Source organism: Bombina bombina, chromosome 3, assembly GCF_027579735.1.
Source record: "Bombina bombina isolate aBomBom1 chromosome 3, aBomBom1.pri, whole genome shotgun sequence".
Classification (NCBI taxonomy): Eukaryota; Metazoa; Chordata; class Amphibia; order Anura; family Bombinatoridae; genus Bombina; species Bombina bombina.
Window position 1 is genome coordinate 479,861,515 of NC_069501.1, and position 18,405 is coordinate 479,879,919.

General features: G+C 41.1%; 1 protein-coding gene across 3 annotated transcripts in view; it reads left to right on the plus strand.

Annotated features, from left to right (window-relative positions):
• Nucleotides 1-18,405, plus strand: part of BRPF3 (bromodomain and PHD finger containing 3) — a 222,169-nt gene that overhangs the window by 106,406 nt on the left and 97,358 nt on the right. For all 3 annotated transcript variants that reach the window (XM_053706812.1, XM_053706811.1, XM_053706814.1), the window contains 2 exons: nt 15,862-16,170; nt 16,879-16,972. In XM_053706812.1, coding sequence (XP_053562787.1) covers nt 15,862-16,170; nt 16,879-16,972 — 403 coding nt within the window. The remainder of the gene's footprint in view (nt 1-15,861; nt 16,171-16,878; nt 16,973-18,405) is intronic.

Here is an 18,405-nt window from a genome sequence, read left to right on the forward strand (position 1 = left end):
GGATCCTTGGGCGCTAGAAATAGTCTCCCAAGGTTATCTTCTGGAATTCAAGGGACTTCCCCCAAGGGGGAGGTTCCACAGGTCTCAGTTGTCTTCAGACCACATAAAAAGACAGGCATTCTTACATTGTGTAGAAGACCTGTTAAAAATGGGAGTGATTCATCCCGTTCCATTAAGAGAACAAGGGATGGGGTTCTACTCCAATCTGTTTATAGTTCCCAAAAAAGAGGGAACGTTCAGACCAATCTTAGATCTCAAGATCTTAAACAAGTTTCTCAAGGTTTCATCGTTCAAGATGGAAACCATTCGAACTATTCTTCCTTCCATCCAGGAAGGTCAATTCTTGACCACGGTGGATTTAAAGGATGCGTATCTACATATTCCTATCCACAAGGAACATCATCGGTTCCTGAGGTTCGCATTCCTGGACAAACATTACCAGTTCGTGGCGCTTCCTTTCGGATTAGCCACTGCTCCAAGGATTTTCACAAAGGTACTAGGGTCCCTTCTAGCTGTGCTAAGACCAAGGGGCATTGCTGTAGTACCTTACTTGGACGACATTCTGATTCAAGCGTCGTCCCTTCCTCAAGCAAAGGCTCACACGGACATTGTCCTGGCCTTTCTCAGATCTCACGGATGGAAAGTGAACGTGGAAAAGAGTTCTCTATCTCCGTCAACAAGGGTTCCCTTCTTGGGAACAATAATAGACTCCTTAGAAATAAGGATTTTTCTGACAGAGGCCAGAAAAACAAAACTTCTAGACTCTTGTCGGATACTTCATTCCGTTCCTCTTCCTTCCATAGCTCAGTGCATGGAAGTGATCGGGTTGATGGTAGCGGCAATGGACATAGTTCCTTTTGCACGCATTCATCTAAGACCATTACAACTGTGCATGCTCAGTCAGTGGAATGGGGACTATACAGACTTGTCTCCGAAGATACAAGTAAATCAGAAGACCAGAGACTCACTCCGTTGGTGGCTGTCCCTGGACAACCTGTCACGAGGGATGACATTCCGCAGACCAGAGTGGGTCATTGTCACGACCGACGCCAGTCTGATGGGCTGGGGCGCGGTCTGGGGATCCCTGAAAGCTCAGGGTCTTTGGTCTCGGGAAGAATCTCTTCTACCGATAAATATTCTGGAACTGAGAGCGATATTCAATGCTCTCAAGGCTTGGCCTCAGCTAGCGAGGGCCAAGTTCATACGGTTTCAATCAGACAACATGACAACTGTTGCGTACATCAACCATCAGGGGGGAACAAGGAGTTCCCTGGCGATGGAAGAAGTGACCAAAATCATTCTATGGGCGGAGTCTCACTCCTGCCACCTGTCTGCTATCCACATCCCAGGAGTGGAAAATTGGGAAGCGGATTTTCTGAGTCGTCAGACATTGCATCCGGGGGAGTGGGAACTCCATCCGGAAATCTTTGCCCAAGTCACTCAGCTGTGGGGCATTCCAGACATGGATCTGATGGCCTCTCGTCAGAACTTCAAAGTTCCTTGCTACGGGTCCAGATCCAGGGATCCCAAGGCGGCTCTAGTGGATGCACTAGTAGCACCTTGGACCTTCAAACTAGCTTATGTGTTCCCGCCGTTTCCTCTCATCCCCAGGCTGGTAGCCAGGATCAATCAGGAGAGGGCGTCGGTGATCTTGATAGCTCCTGCGTGGCCACGCAGGACTTGGTATGCAGATCTGGTGAATATGTCATCGGCTCCTCCTTGGAAGCTACCTTTGAGACGAGACCTTCTTGTTCAGGGTCCGTTCGAACATCCGAATCTGGTTTCACTCCAGCTGACTGCTTGGAGATTGAACGCTTGATCTTATCGAAGCGAGGGTTCTCAGATTCTGTTATCGATACTCTTGTTCAGGCCAGAAAGCCTGTAACTAGAAAGATTTACCACAAAATTTGGAAAAAATATATCTGTTGGTGTGAATCTAAAGGATTCCCTTGGGACAAGGTTAAGATTCCTAGGATTCTATCCTTCCTTCAAGAAGGATTGGAAAAAGGATTATCTGCAAGTTCCCTGAAGGGACAGATTTCTGCCTTGTCTGTGTTACTTCACAAAAAGCTGGCCGCTGTGCCAGATGTTCAAGCCTTTGTTCAGGCTCTGGTTAGAATTAAGCCTGTTTACAAACCTTTGACTCCTCCTTGGAGTCTCAATTTAGTTCTTTCAGTTCTTCAGGGGGTTCCGTTTGAACCCTTGCATTCCGTTGATATTAAGTTATTATCTTGGAAAGTTTTGTTTTTAGTTGCAATTTCTTCTGCTAGAAGAGTTTCAGAATTATCTGCTCTGCAGTGTTCTCCTCCTTATCTGGTGTTCCATGCAGATAAGGTGGTTTTACGTACTAAACCTGGTTTTCTTCCAAAAGTTGTTTCTAACAAAAACATTAACCAGGAGATTATCGTACCTTCTCTATGTCCGAAACCAGTTTCAAAGAAGGAACGTTTGTTGCACAATTTGGATGTTGTTCGCGCTCTAAAATTCTATTTAGATGCTACAAAGGATTTTAGACAAACATCTTCCTTGTTTGTTGTTTATTCCGGTAAACGGAGAGGTCAAAAAGCAACTTCTACCTCTCTCTCTTTTTGGATTAAAAGCATCATCAGATTGGCTTACGAGACTGCCGGACGGCAGCCTCCCGAAAGAATCACAGCTCATTCCACTAGGGCTGTGGCTTCCACATGGGCCTTCAAGAACGAGGCTTCTGTTGATCAGATATGTAGGGCAGCGACTTGGTCTTCACTGCACACTTTTACCAAATTTTACAAGTTTGATACTTTTGCTTCTTCTGAGGCTATTTTTGGGAGAAAGGTTTTGCAAGCCGTGGTGCCTTCCATTTAGGTGACCTGATTTGCTCCCTCCCTTCATCCGTGTCCTAAAGCTTTGGTATTGGTTCCCACAAGTAAGGATGACGCCGTGGACCGGACACACCTATGTTGGAGAAAACAGAATTTATGTTTACCTGATAAATTACTTTCTCCAACGGTGTGTCCGGTCCACGGCCCGCCCTGGTTTTTTTAATCAGGTCTGATAATTTATTTTCTTTAACTACAGTCACCACGGTACCATATGGTTTCTCCTATGCAAATATTCCTCCTTAACGTCGGTCGAATGACTGGGGTAGGCGGAGCCTAGGAGGGATCATGTGACCAGCTTTGCTGGGCTCTTTGCCATTTCCTGTTGGGGAAGAGAATATCCCACAAGTAAGGATGACGCCGTGGACCGGACACACCGTTGGAGAAAGTAATTTATCAGGTAAACATAAATTCTTTTTTCAGTGTCCTTTTTCTTTCCTATGACATGGAGAGTCCACAGCGTCATTCCAATTACTAGTCGGATATTCAACTCCTGGCCAGCAGGAGGAGGCAAAGAGCACCCCAGCAAAGCTGTTAAGTGTAACTTCCTTTACCCATAATCCCCAGTCATTCTCTTTGCCTCTGTCAATGGAAGATGTGCGAAGTTGGTGTCTGAAGATATTTAATCCTTTAATGGGTACTTTTCCCTGCAAGCAAGGATTGGGGTCTAGCTGTGTCCATGTCAATCTCTTGAGTAAGAGTAGTGGTGGCTTTTAGTATCTAGAAGGCGACGAGGTAGTCTTTGCTTTACTTCTAACACTTTGCTACCCCTTTTATAGAAAACCAGGGTTGGTTACTCTGTATTTTCTTTCTCTTCAGGTCCTTGTCAGTGAGCAGATGAGGCTGACACACCTGATTGTGCTGTGACTATTCAACAGCTGAAGACCCTGGAGGGTAAGTCCTTTTATTTATATTTAACAGATAGATATCATGGACAAGGACTGGGATATTCAGGAACCTGGTGGGACCTGCTTCCTTCCAAAAGGGGTCTACCTTTCATCTGTCTGTTAAGCTTTAGACATGTTGCGGCTGAGTAGGTATCTGGGTTTTTTGATCCAGAGACAGGGAAGTTGCTGCCTCTATTACCGGGCTATTTTAATAATCGGTGCCTGGTTTATGGTGGGTGAGATAGGGTATCTTTCTATCCCTGGATACTCGTTTTTACGGACCGTGTGGTGCTTATGATGGGCACTTTATTTATAAGCATGTTAGTTCACAGTACTACTGAATAAAATGTGGTTTCTGAAGTTGCTTTTTTTCGCGCACTTACGTTTTGGCGCAGCTAAAATTTCTAAGACGTTCAGGAGTCCCAGACTGTTATACTGGTGATCCCTTTGCCTTTCGCGATCATGGTATTGAGACCATTTCGCGTGCTGGGGAGTATTTAGTCAGATTGGCAATTTATGATGATTGTTTGGCGGATTTTTGCCGGTATGTCTTTTAGAAGTTCCGTCATTGTGGGCAGTTACTATAGCGCAGCCATGTTTATTTCACAATGCAGTATAGCACAATGGAAAGTAAAAAGCAGAAGAAGGCGCCACAATAGTGCACATCAGTGTGACTAGGTCTTTACGCACGCAGTATATGATCGTACTTACAAAATTAAAAGCACTTGATAAGTGCGACAAATACCTCCTGGACCTTTAGCAGCTGTCCAGATTGCTGTCCTCACGAAGTATAGCAGATCTCCAGCGGAACCATACAACCTGGACACCAGTAGATCACGTCCTTGAGCAACTTCCTCCACTGTAAGCGTTTAGGAATTTCAATACCCCTGGAACTCGCTGTAAATCTATCTATATACACTGCAGGCAGGGTGACCATCAGCAGGCATCAAACAGAAGCAGGAAGAATACAAAATGGCAACCGCATTCACAACAACTGGGAAAAAAAGAGGCGGGGTCACAATGAATCAATTGTGACCCTACCTCTTTTTTTCCTTTTGTTGTGAAGTGGGCTGCGGTTGCCATTTTGTATTCTTCCTGCTTCTGTTTGATGCCAGCTGATGGTCACTCTGCCTGTAGTGTATACTGATAGATTTACAGCGTGTTCCAGGGGTATAGAAATTACCAAACGCTTACAGTGGAGTAAGTTGCTCAAGGACGTGATATACTGGTGTCCAGGTTGTATGGTTCCGTGGGAGACCTGCTATACTTCGTGAGGACAGCAATCTGGACAGCTGCTAAAGGTCCAGGAGGCATTTGTGGCACTTATCAAGTGCTTTTTATTTTGTAAGTACGATCATATACTGCGTGAGTGAAGACCTAGTCACACTGATGTGCACTTCTGCTTTTTCCTTTCCATAGATCCGTTGTACTTGCCCTCAAGTGTTTGGAAGAAGCTTGCAGCCTTGGGTCCGATATATCTGAAGATTCCTTGTGAAGACTTTACGTCTAGTCTACAGATCTTTTCATCATATATGAACTATCCTCCTAAAAGTAATATCGTTGCTGTTGGGTATTTACTTTGTTGTGATACCTGTTTTATTCCAGCTGTAGATTGATGATACTGCATCAGTATTTACTTTTCACTTGTTTTACTGCACTGTATTATTAGCATCTCTATATATAACATATATCAATTAATTTTTTCTGGTTGTTCACGATACAACCAGATATATTTTGTCACATTAGTGCAATTATCACATATCTTGACACTATTCTAGGCGCATCAACTCTTATATTTATTTCAGTATAGCACAATGCTGATGCAATCCGCAGCTGTTTGTTAGTATAATCTCTTACATAGCGATGATGGCATGGATAATAGCGCAGCGCTGATGCTATCCGCAGCTATTTGTAAGTAAGATTTCTTATATAGAGATGGCATGGAGTATAGTGCAGTGTTATCTGTTCTAAAAGAGGTGGCTATGTGCTAGGTTTTCCCTGCCTTACTTTCGTTTCTCAGCAGATTTTGTACTTTAAAGTAGAGATCCAGGCTGCCTGAAACAGCTCAGGTTAAATCAGAGGTGAAGATGTACTTTTCTTTTTTTCTGTAAGGGCTTAATAGCTCCTGCATGGCGTTGCAGTATCTGCTTCATGGATCGGGTGAAGATATCATCTCTTTCTCTTTTGGAGGTTGCTTCTGAGGAAGGATCTTCTATTTTGGGGTCCCTTCCCCTTCCAAATCTAGATTCTCTGAAGCCGACTGTTTGGAGATTGAACGCCTAGTTTTGGCTAGGCGTGGTTTTTCTAAAAGAGTCTTGGATTCTATGCTTCAGGCTCGTAAGCCTGTTTCTTGTAAGATTTACCATTAGGTATGGCACAAATACCTGTATTGGTGTGAATCCAAGGGTTTTCTCTTGGAGTTGGGTGAGTTTTTCCTCGCATTCTGTCTTTTCTTCAGGAGGGCCTGGAGAAGGGTTTGTCAGTCAGTTCTCTGATGGGTCTGATTTCTGCTCTATCTATCCTTTGGCAGATTTGCCAGATGTTCAATCTTTTGTACAGGCCTTGGTCAGAGTCAGGCCTGTGTTTGAACCTGTTGCTCCTACCTGGAGTCTTAACCTGGTTCCTAAGTTTTGCAGCAGGCTCCGTTTGAGCCTATGCATTTGGTTGATATTGTTATCACAGATAGTTTTGTTTCTACTTGCTTTTGCGTCTGTTTGCAGAGTTTCCAAGCATTTGCTTGCAGTGTGTATTTGTTTTCCTTGTTTTTCATGCAGATAAGGCGGTGCTTTGTACTAAATTAGGGTTTCTCCCTAAGGTGGTATCAGATCGAAACATTAATCAGGAAATTGTTGTTCTTCCTTTTTGTCCTAATCCTTCTTCTCATAAGGAACGTCCTTTGCATAACTTGGATGTTGTGCATGCTCTAAAGTTTTACCTATAAGCTACTAAAGATTTTCAGCAATCTTCTGCCCTGTTTGTTGTTTTCTCTGGAAAGCGTTAGGGTTAGAAGGCCACTTCTACTACTCTTTCCCTCTGGTTAAGAACTATTTTTGTTTGGTTTATGAGACTGCTGGACAGCAGCCTCCTGAGAGAATTACGGCTCATTCCACTAGGGCTGACTCCTCTTCTTGGGTTTTCAAAATTGAAGCTTCTGTGGAACAGATTTGCAAGGCGGCTTCATGGTCCTCTTTACATGCCTCTACAAATTTGACTCTTTTGCCTCTGCTGCGGCTTCTTTTGGGAGAAAGGTTATTTGAGCGATGGTGCCTTCTGTTTAGGTCCTACTGCCTTGTTCTCCCTCCCTTTTCATTCCGTGTCCTCTAGCTTTGGTATTGGTTCCCACTAGTAATTGGAATGATGTTGTGGACTCTCCATGTCTTAGGAAAGAAAACAAAATTTATGCTTACCTGATAAATTTCTTTCTTTCCGAACATGGAGAGTCCACTACCCCGCCCTCATTTTAATTATAATTCAGCAGTTTTTTTTTTTTTAAATAATTTTTATTCATTCCAACAGATATAAACAGTTAAATTCAACATACGTTTTCAGGCGCAGAAAAAAGAAAAGCAAAGAAAACAGTAATATACAAAATAGTGACAAAATATAAATGCATTTTCAGAAGCAATATTATGCCTAGTATACTGCTAACGAGAGGGGGAAAAAAAAAAAAGAACACCTCTCTGGTATATATGAACCATGAACCTCTCATTCTGTTAAATTAATTAACCTTCCGTATTCTTTGTAATTTATCTATTGGTAAATATTTTTTAGTTTTCTACACACAAAACAAACAAAGAAAAAAGGGGAAAAAAAGGGGGAGGAAAAAATAAAAAATAAAATAAATAAATAGGGGGGAAAAAAAGGAGAATTCCCCCGCCACCCTACCAAGCACCAAGCAATACCAGCTCTGAATTCCTAAATGGGAAAAATATCAGTTCGATTTCAGTTATCGAGTATCCCTTAATGAAAGCCGACCATTTAAAAAATAATTTTTTATTGTCTTCTTCGTTATCAATATTAGTGTCTCTCTGCTCAATCATGCATTGTTTCTTCAAGCAGTTTCTAACTTCTAATATTGTGGGGGTCTTGCGATTCTTCCAATACTTGAATATCAAATATCTAGCTGCTAAGATTGTGAGAGTAATTAATTTTTCCTGGGATTGTTGCCCTTCACTTTGTTGTATACAAAATATAATCTGTGTCAATGTGAGAACCAGAGGGGTAGCCACCAGACTGTTATTGAGCCAGAATTCTACTTTATACCAAAATTGGCGTGTTTTTGGGCAGTTCCAGATCATATGCACCAGATCTGCTGCTGCAAGGGAGCATTTTGGGCACTTACTAAAATCCAGATTGTGTATTTTATACCCTAGGTCTGGAGTAAAATATGCTCTATGTAGCATCTTAACGTGCGCTTCTCTCCAGGTAGCGGAGAGAGTGGCCTGGGTTACCCTGCTAATTGATTTTTGTATGAATTTTAAGTCTATGGGATCAGAGAAGGTTAGCCTGTTCCAGTCCACCACCAGTTGTTCTAGTAAAGGGATTCCTTTAATAGTATTTAGGAATGTGTAGCAGGGGGTAATAGAGAAACAGCCAACCTTTATCAGTGTCAGCCAGTTTTCCATTCCCAGAATCCAAGGCCAGCCTGCGTTCCTAAGCAGTTCTGAGGCATAATGTCTAACTTGGAGGTATGCGAAGAACTCCTTATTTGATAAGTTAAATTCATTTTTTAATTCTTTGAAAGTTTTTACATTATTTGATTCCATCTTAACAAGTTGCTGAACTTTTTCAAGTCCAAGATGGGACCATTTGTCATAAATGGCTGATTCCAAACCAGGTTGAAATTTTGGGTTCCCTTTTATTGGTAAGTGTTGAGAAGCATTACAATTGATTTTCAATATGGCCCCAATTTTCCACCATGCTTTTATGGGATTCAGAATGGTTTTAAGCTTCTTAATTTCAGGGGGTAATATTTTGGGTTCACAATGAGCCAGCCCTACTGGGAGAAATGGATGACATATGTTAACTTCTAACAGTATATTTGTGACATAATTTTTAGAATGAAACCAATCTGTTACAGTTCGTGCAAGGAAAGCCAAATTATATTGTCTACTATCCGGCAAAGCTAAATCTCCGAGTTCTTTTGCTAAAGATAATTTTGTTAAGGAAATCCTCGACTTCTTCCCCTGCCAGATGAAATTTCCAACTGCCCTGTTGATTAATCGAATATCCTTTTCAAAGATTATTAATGGAGTATTTTGCATGATATATAAAAGTTTCGGTAGAAGGATCATTTTATAGAGTGCTATTCTACCAGATAGTGAGATTGGTAAATTTTTCCAAGTTTTCAACCTCTCGCAAATATTTGTCAGAATTGGTGTTATATTACATTTATAAAGATCAGTGAATTTAACTGGAATTATAATTCCTAGGTATTTAAATGATTCAGAGACCACTTTAAACGGGCTATCTTTAATTGAATCGATATTTTTTCTAAGCCAAAATATCTCAGATTTGGATGTATTTACATTGTACCCGGAGAAGGAGCCAAATTGGTCAATTATACTTAGAAGTTTAGGTATATTTACCTTTGTATTTGCAATATACAGAAGTATATCATCTGCATATAATGCGACTTTCATTTCGTGTTCACCTATTCTAATGCCCTCCATACATTGTCTAATCTTTATTGCTAAGGATTCTATGGCTATATCAAAAAGAAGGGGGGACAGAGGACAACCCTGGCGCGTTCCTCTCTCAATCACAATGTCAGGTGATAATAAGTTGTTAACTATCAGTCTCGTATGGGGACATATATAAAGGTTCTTTATAAAGTTAAGGAAATTGTCCTTAAACCCAAACTTAGCTAAAGAAGTGAACATGTGACTGAAATAGACTGAGTCAAAGGCTTTTGCCGCATCAATTGCAACTATTGCAAAATCCGTGGTGTCCTCTGTCCCCCCCCCTCGAGTCTGAAAATATTCTGTTATCAACAGAACTTCGCGAATTTTGGAGGCAGAGTTTCGATGATGGATAAACCCTGCTTGATCATTATGAATGATATACGGAAGAGCACTTTGAAGCCTGCGTGCTAAAATTGAAGCAAGAATCTTATATTCTGAATTTAAGAGAGCTATAGGACGATAAGAGTCCATGTGAGCGGGGTCTTTGCCTCCCTTAAGAAGTAATGTTGTGAAAGAGGCAGAGAAATCAGATGGTAAAGTTTTGCCATTAATATAAAGATCATTATATAGAATACACAAGTGAGGAACTATCTCTTGAGTTAATATCTTATATACCTCATTAGGAATCCCATCTGGACCTGCTACTTTATTCACTGATAATTCAGAGATCGTTTTCCTGACTTCTTCGCCAGAGATCGGACCATTTAATATGGTATTTATTTCCGTTGTAACAGAGGGGCAATTTATTCTGCTCCAAAATTTCTCGGACTGATTTTCATCAGTAATTTTTGCAGAGTAAAGATCCCTGTAGTATTTTGTAAATGCCTCTAGGATGTCTTCTGATTTTATGAGAGTCTTCCCTGTATTAAGGATTTTTTCAATGAGGGGTGGCTTATTCTCTCCCTTAACTAGCTTGGCTAATAATTTGCCGGATTTATTCCCGAACCGATACAATTTAGCCTGAAACCTCAGTTCCCTCTGTGATTCCAAAAGTAGTGCTAAAGCATCTTTTTCGCTTTTGGCTCTAATGTATTTGGCCCAATAAAAAGGTGTTTTCTGCAATAAATAGCGATTATATGCATTGACCACCGAGTTTATGGCCTCCTTCTCCCTCTTTTTCAGTTTCTTTGATATCATAGCCGCGTATGCTGTTATTTCCCCTCTGAGGACTGCCTTTGCAGCTCCCCAGAAGATTTCCAAGCGGTCAGCATATTCAGAGTTAAAATGAATATATTCTTTAAATCTATCAATTAGATGTTTTTTGAATTTTGAATCATTAACCAAATAATATGGAAAAGTAAACCTCACAGTGGTGTTTATAAAACGGTTTAATTGTATTTCTAGTAAAATAGGAGAATGATCAGATAGAGCTATAGGTGTTATTCCTGCAGTAGTTTTCATTGTGCATAATCGGTCGTCTATTAGGAATAAGTCTATTCTAGAAAGCGTTTTATGCGCCTTAGACAGACAAGTATAGTCGCGTACATCAGGGTTTTGAATCCTCCAGATGTCTTTTACCGCTAAATTCTGAGTTATATTTTTAAACAGTTTTGTTTCAAGATTGTCCCTTTTATGTTTTATTTGTTTATTATCTTGCCGTAACCTGTCAAGGGGTGAATGTGGGGCCATATTGAAGTCTCCTCCTAACACCAAATACCCTTCTGAGTAAGTAAGTATGTTGGATTGTAGTATGTCCCAGAATTCGTAATCTAAGACATTAGGTGCATATATGTTACAGAAAGTAAACAGTTGATTTTGAATTTTAATTTTCAGCATTATAAATCTCCCCTCTGGGTCCCTTTTAGAGTGTATTATTTCAGATTCTAATCTCTTGCCAATCAGGATGGCTACCCCCCTTTTCCTCCTGATACTAGGAGAGGCAACCACCTCTCTTACCCAGGATCCCTTCATTTTTTTTATTTCTTCCATATTTAAATGAGTCTTTTGCAGAAATGCAAAATCTGCTTGCATTTTTCTCAGGTGGGAGACAATAGCTTTCCTTTTAATAGGAGTGGATATGCCTCCTATATTCCATGATACTAACTTAAATTTATCTAATCTCTTAGACATCTATCTACGAACACAAGGAACTGTGGCAGGGGTGGCGGGGTGGGGGGGGGTGGGGGGAGAAAGAGAGGAGGGGGGAGAGAGAGAGGGAAAAAAAAAAAAAAAAAAAAAGGATAAAAAAAAAAAATAGATAAATAATAAAATCTTGATTCGAGCCCAGAGGGGGAACTATCCCCTCTTCACCCTTAGCCTGAGAATAATCCTCTTCCAAGGCCTGCCTTATTTTATTAAACACCATACTTTACTTTGCCCAGGAGATACATTTAAAAAAAAGAAAAAAAAACAGTTCTGATATAATTTTATTCACGGCCACTTGCCTACGGCTCATCATACTTAAGACTCGGTGTCAGATAGAAATTTTTCAGCTTCTTGTGCATTCTCATAGAAATGCACTTTGTCCCTAACAGTTACCTTGAGTTTCGACGGGTATAGCAATGTTGCTTTATACCTTTTTTGTATTAGTTTTGTGCAAATTGGTGCCAATTCTCATCTTTTTATAGAAGTCTCAACTGAAAAATCTTGGAATAAGAGAATTTTAGCACCTTCAATACTGATTGGTTTTTTCCTGAATTGCTGAAGTATGTTAACTTTGTCTAGATAGTTCAGGAAACGTGCTATTACTGGTCTGGGTCTATTGTTAGCTTTGTTATCCATTGGGGATGGGCCTATTCTGTGCGCTCTCTCAATTATTATCTGAGTACTGGGCATTTCAAGAAGTTGAGCAAGTGTTTTTGTGATAAATAGAGTTAAATCTTCATATTTTTTGCCCTCAGGTATACCAATGATCCGAATGTTATTTCTTCGGGATCTGTTCTCGAGGTCTTCCATTCTTGTCTGCATTTTTTGGATCTTTGAATTTATTCCCTCTAGATTAGAGCTTTGTGAATTGGCAAGATCCTCGAGATCAGAAACCCTTTGTTCTACCTCCTGCATTCTATTTGAAAATTGTTTAATTTCCTGCGATAGTAAGGCAGACAGGCCCATTTATCAAGCTCCGTACGGAGCTTGAAGGGCCGTGTTTCTGGCGAGTCTTCAGACTCGCCAGAAACACAACTTATGAAGCAGCGGTCTAAAGACCGCTGCTTCATAACCCTGTCCGCCTGCTCTGAGCAGGCGGACAGGAATCGCCGGAAATCAACCTGATCGAATACGATCGGGTTGATTGACAGCTCCCTGCTGGCGGCGAGTCAGCAGGGGGCGGCGTTGCACCAGCAGCTCTTGTGAGCTACTGGTGCAATGTTAAATGCAGAGAGCGTATTGCTCTCCGCATTTAGCGAGGTCTTGCGGACCTGATCCGCAGTGTCGGATCAGGTCCGCAAGCCCTTTGATAAATGGGCCCCAATGTCTTGTTTTATTTCCAACTTTAAAGTGTCAAACTTGGGGGTCAATGCTTCAGATATGTTAGTAACCAAGTTTTGCATATTGAAAACCTCACTTACTGGATTTATATTTGTTAGTGTGGAGTGCATATCTATTACATTTTCTAGAGTTCCTTTTGTCTTTTTGTCTTTGTGTCTGCTTGCCATGTTTGGAGAGGGAGTCTTAGAAATGTTTAAAAATCTATCCATGTGCCAGTGAAGGAAAAAAAGAAAAAAGAAAAAAAAAAAAAAAAAAAAGTGGGGAGGGGGGGAAGGGTATTTGTGAGGAATTATGTTGTGTGAAATGTGAACCCTGTGAAGGAAGGGGAAGGAAATGAAAATGCAATTGTGGAGTGTATTCGTGAACTTCAGTGGTTAAGGGTTGGCCCGCTCGGGGAGTTTTGTGAGACAAAAATGAATTAAGGGGTGTGAAGTGAGTTAATTTTAGATTATTCTAACCAAAAATGACAAGCTTGTGTTCAAGAACCTAATGTTCCTCTAGTATAGTCAAGGTTCCCTAATCAAGTCAGTTGAAATAAGCTTTAAGTCTCCTATTAATGCTATATCTGACCTTTCTTGTCTTTATAGGTGCACCATATCGTTATCAGCCTTACTAAGTATACTTTAATGAGAGATAGACTATGTCTAAGTTCTTCTAGTACCTATGCATATAGTTAGACAAAACAATGAAATAATGACAGGTTAATTTGACAGTGTTAATAAGCAATGATAGAAGAAAAACAACTAGTTAGTGATGCCTAAGGCAGGAAAGCATTAAATCAGGTTATGCTCTATATTTTGGGTCCTCAAAGCCTATACAATAATGCTACAAACAATATGTTTCAATTGCACTGAGAAACAGCCGTGCAACAATTTGATAAAGACAGCTGGTAACAGTGGCAGAGGTGGATTAATAGTGCATTACTTTACTCTATTTCCTTGTTCCTAAGAAAGAATTAAGAAAATTAAAATATGCTTTGGTGAGGTATACTTTAAATATTATTACCTCAGGACCCAGTATATATAATTGATCAAAGTATTCTTTTGCAGATAAGATAGCAGTAGATTAGTTTGCCCAGGTTAATACATTTAAAAAGGGTAGCTTAATTTTAAATATGGAACTAGTTGGTTACAATCCACCAGAGAACAAATGATTTCCTTAGAACTTATAGATTTACGTAACAAAACAAACAGCTCTATTACATAGGAAAGCATCCAGATGTTAGTTAACTAATTTACAAGCAAAGCAAGCACCAAGTGTCTAAGGAGATTGGAAACCCACTTCTTTGGGCAGAGAAGCGTCCGTTAGAATTTGTCAATTTTGTGTCCATTTAAAGCTTTCGTTTTAAGGACTTTATGTATTCTTTGTCTTTTTATATTACTTTTCTCCTAATTTCCACTTTCACCTTCTCCATTATTCCCCTTTCTTCATTATTATTATGATAAGGTATGGTTCTTTATAATTTTCCCAGATGCTTTAGTTGTGTCCCAGTTACTTTAATAGTTCTGCAATTTGAGAGACTTCCCCTCTTCTACAGCTCAAAACTTAAATGTCCCCAATGGAGTTCGCTTATGGTACTTACCCCCTCACTTACAGCAACTCAGCGACCTTACCATCTCTTGGCTCAGCCTGCAATGAGCCGGCCTCCTCTCACGCAGCACCGGTGGGAGAGGAGGACGCCGGCTAACAATCCACTGCAGACGGCCTTGCAGCAGCTCCAAAACGAGCGGGTGACTCCTCCAGCCTCTCAGTCAGTTTGACTCGGGACTTACCTCCTCCCGCGCAGCACCGGTGGGGGAGGAGGAAGATCAGACCTCTATCCGCGCACGGATCTGTAAGAGACTTCAGGGAGAGCGTCAGAGATCCTCTTGAGACGCGGTGAAAGGCGTGCTGCTCTTCATGCCGTTTGAAGGTGAGGGGGCAAAAGCAGAAGTTGTTCTTAGTCCCGCAGGGGGGGTGAGAAGAGGGGGTAATCTCTCCGAGCACAGTTCAGCTCGGTTCAGCTCCGGAGACAGTACAGCAACTTTTTAATCTGGGGCTGGACCCCTCTCTCACATTGTCCGCGGGAGAGGGGAAAAACAGCAAGGGGAAGAAAAAAAAATAAAAAAAAAATGCAGTCTTTTAAAGCGACTTGTATGCTTGATTTATTCTAGTTATGGATCTTCCCAGGATAAGGGATATTATCACAGTGGGATGAAGTTCCACTGTGTCTGTTCCGGTAGCGGTGGATCCTGCTGTCCGACAGCTACCCTAGTTTCCAGGGCTTGGCGCGAAGGTAACCGCCAACAGCTTCAAGGACTGGAGTGTACCTGCTCAGCCACCTGTGCTAAGCTCCTCCTCCAGAACAGCCTCTCCCCAGTTTTTTTTTTTTTTAGTAAACCTCAGTCACCTCTATACCCTTGTGTTTCTTCTTTTTCCATTTTCCTTCGGCTGAATGACTGGGGATTATGGGTAAGGGGAGTTACACTTAACAGCTTTGCTGGGGTGCTCTTTGCCTCCTCCTGCTGGCCAGGAGTTGAATATCCCACTAGTAATAGGAATGACATCATAGACTCTCCAAATTTAGCAGGTAAGCATAAATTTTGTTTTTTCCCCCCAACACCCCACTCCCGACAACTTTAGCCCCAAAATACTGCCTAGTAGTATCTTAATTTTTTTTAATAAAATACACTACACTGTATTTTGGGGGCATTTGGGGCACATTTCTAAAATTAACCAGAGATCTGATCTCTGGTTAATTCTATAAGCGCTAATTGCTACCGTAAACTCGCTGTAGCAATAACCAGCCACTTGTAATGGCTGATTAATTATCTAGCGCCTGCCTAATGGGCGCACAATAGATTAGTGCTCCACTTGTAATCTAGCCCTTAATATTTTTTTCAGTATTTAAAGGGTTTTTAAAAATGTTGATCTCTTAAATAACGTTTTTTTCTATGTCTTGCTATCTCACAGTAATTATATCACCTCTTTAACCTACTCTTACTCCATTTACTCATTCTGTCTCAGATGATGCAAAGCCAGCTCACCCTCCAATGTTAGAGCCCACTAGCCCAGCCCCGCCCCTACAAGATGGGGCACCTCATGAGCACCCGCCAACCTTGCGGCCTGTAGCTGAGAGCCGCTCAAATAAGAGATTAAAGACTTCATCTCGCGTGAATGGCTTGGCTTCCCCATCAGATGGAGTTGGAAGGAGAACCTCGGTACTTTTCCAGAAGACTAGAAATGGAGTGAAGAGTGCAGATGACCAAAGCCAACAACTTTTTCAAAGTGGAAGTGAAAGTGAAGACGACAGGACAACATTCACACAATCTAGAGGTAATCAAATCTTTATAGAGCTTCCTGTAATCTAATCCTTTTGCAGTCCTCCCAGTAATCATGCCCATATTATTAAAAGAACATTGAAATATGGCTCTGTGGTATTATGTATAAGTATAGGTTTTAATGAAAACAATCCTTGCTTTTAAAGGACCATCTTTGTGTGACAGTTTCCTTTTAATTTTCCTGTCCCCTGTATAATGTGAGTCACACATCAATCACAGACTCTATATAAGTATATACTGTGAATTTTTGCATGTGCATCAGAAAGTGTGCACAGTTTGATAATGGAAGTAAACTGGATTTTTTTTTTTAACTGTATGAATCTTGAAAGTTTAACTTAGAATACCAATGCAAAAAGTAAAATGGTATTTCACTCTTAAGCACTACCAGAGTCTAATACACTGGTTTGTTAGCTGCAAAGATAGACAGTCTCGTCCTTCATCTCTTTTCGGAGCTCCATTTATTCTTGTGAAACTTCAACACACCAAGATCTGGATCTTAGTGTGTTGCACTTTGACAAGAATAAATCCAGCGGCTGCCTTCTTCCACATTTGGCAAGGAGCGAGGCAACCCTGGACTATCGTTTCGGCCTTCTTTGGGCCTCCTCACATACATAATTAGAAAACTGTTAAAAAATTGATTAAAATTATCTGAGTTCTTTTTTGAGTTTGTTATTGTATGCCTGACCTTTTGTCTTTATCACAGGTGTAACAAATGGCTTCAATGTGCATGCAGAGAGTGGTTCCGATTCTGACAGTAGTTCTGGTTTCAGTCAGTTATCTGGCTTAGATTCCTGTGGGTAAGTTTTTAAACATTTAGGTTCAATGTAGTCACAATTTATTTTCTTCCTAAATGGAAAGAGTCCACAGCTGTATTCATTACTTTTGGGAAATAAGAACCTGGCCACCAGGAGGAGGCAAAGACACCCCAGCCAAAGGCTTAAATACTCCTCCCACTTCCCTCATCCCCCAGTCATTCTTTGCCTTTCGTCCCAGGAGGATGGCAGAGAAGTGTCAGAATTTTTTGTCTCTTATGGAGGGTAGTACTCTTCGACATGGGACAGGGGCTTTAAGTAATCCTATCAGTCTATCAGTAAGGGCCTGGATGAAAGTTAGAGTCCGGATATGCAGGGAGAGTCTTTCTGCGAAACCATCCCGACTCATATTAACAGCTCCACAAGCAATCAGTGTTGTCAAACTTCGTTTCTTTGCCTGCTTTCTTCTCTTAAGTCCATGGCGGAGGTCGCTGCTACTATTCGTCACACTTGAAGGGCCGTGTTCCTGTTCCACAGCGTAGATTCCGGTAAGATCGTTTAATTTTACTTCATCAGAATGTACTGTAACCTTTTGTTTCCCGTAAGGAACTATCTTGCAGGGCTTAAGTATATACTGTGTATGTGTGTGTGTGTGTGTGTGTGTATATATGTGTATATATATATATATATATATATATATATATATATATATATATATATATATATGTGTGTGTGTATATATGTGTGTATATATATATATATATATATGTGTGTGTGTATGTGTATATATATATATATATATATATATATATATATATATATGGCCTCAGTGAGGCTCTTTTGATACCTTGGAATCGAGGGTTAATATCTCCTGAGGGGGATTATTGAACGGGAGGGTTTTAGAACATAAGGGCCTTTGGTAGTGACGCGACTCTAGTTTGTATTTTGATGCTGTGAAGAATGCGAATTGGCCCGTTGACACAGGTCAATCAGTTATGTTCGATATGCCGTATTAGAGAGCCCTGTTCCTCGGGCTCGAGGAATCAGGGGTCTGCTGAGCCATCCACCTCTGGGGGTTCTGTCCTCCGAGAGGCGAGTTCCCTACTGTTCCCTACTACTACACGTGCAGGTTACCCAGATTATGTTTATCCCTCCTTACAGGGTGGCTTGTTCCCCCCGAAGGTTGCAGCTCATTTTCGCTTTCACATATTTTTGGCGATTATGCGTCTGCAAGGTCTAGACATTTATTTGCATTTGTGCTTGTGCCCGATTGTCCCGAGTCTACCGGCCTTGGGTGGGCCTATACAGTTCCCTGCGGGTGTAGCTGTCCCTGAAACTTGTGCTTTTCGTCACAGAATAGCGCATCTTTGCGTTTTACTCGGACACGTTTTTGAGTTATTAGAGGATCCTATCCTTAACTGATATGGGAATCCGCAGTATTATACTTCAAATGACTCACCTCATTAGACATGAGGGGA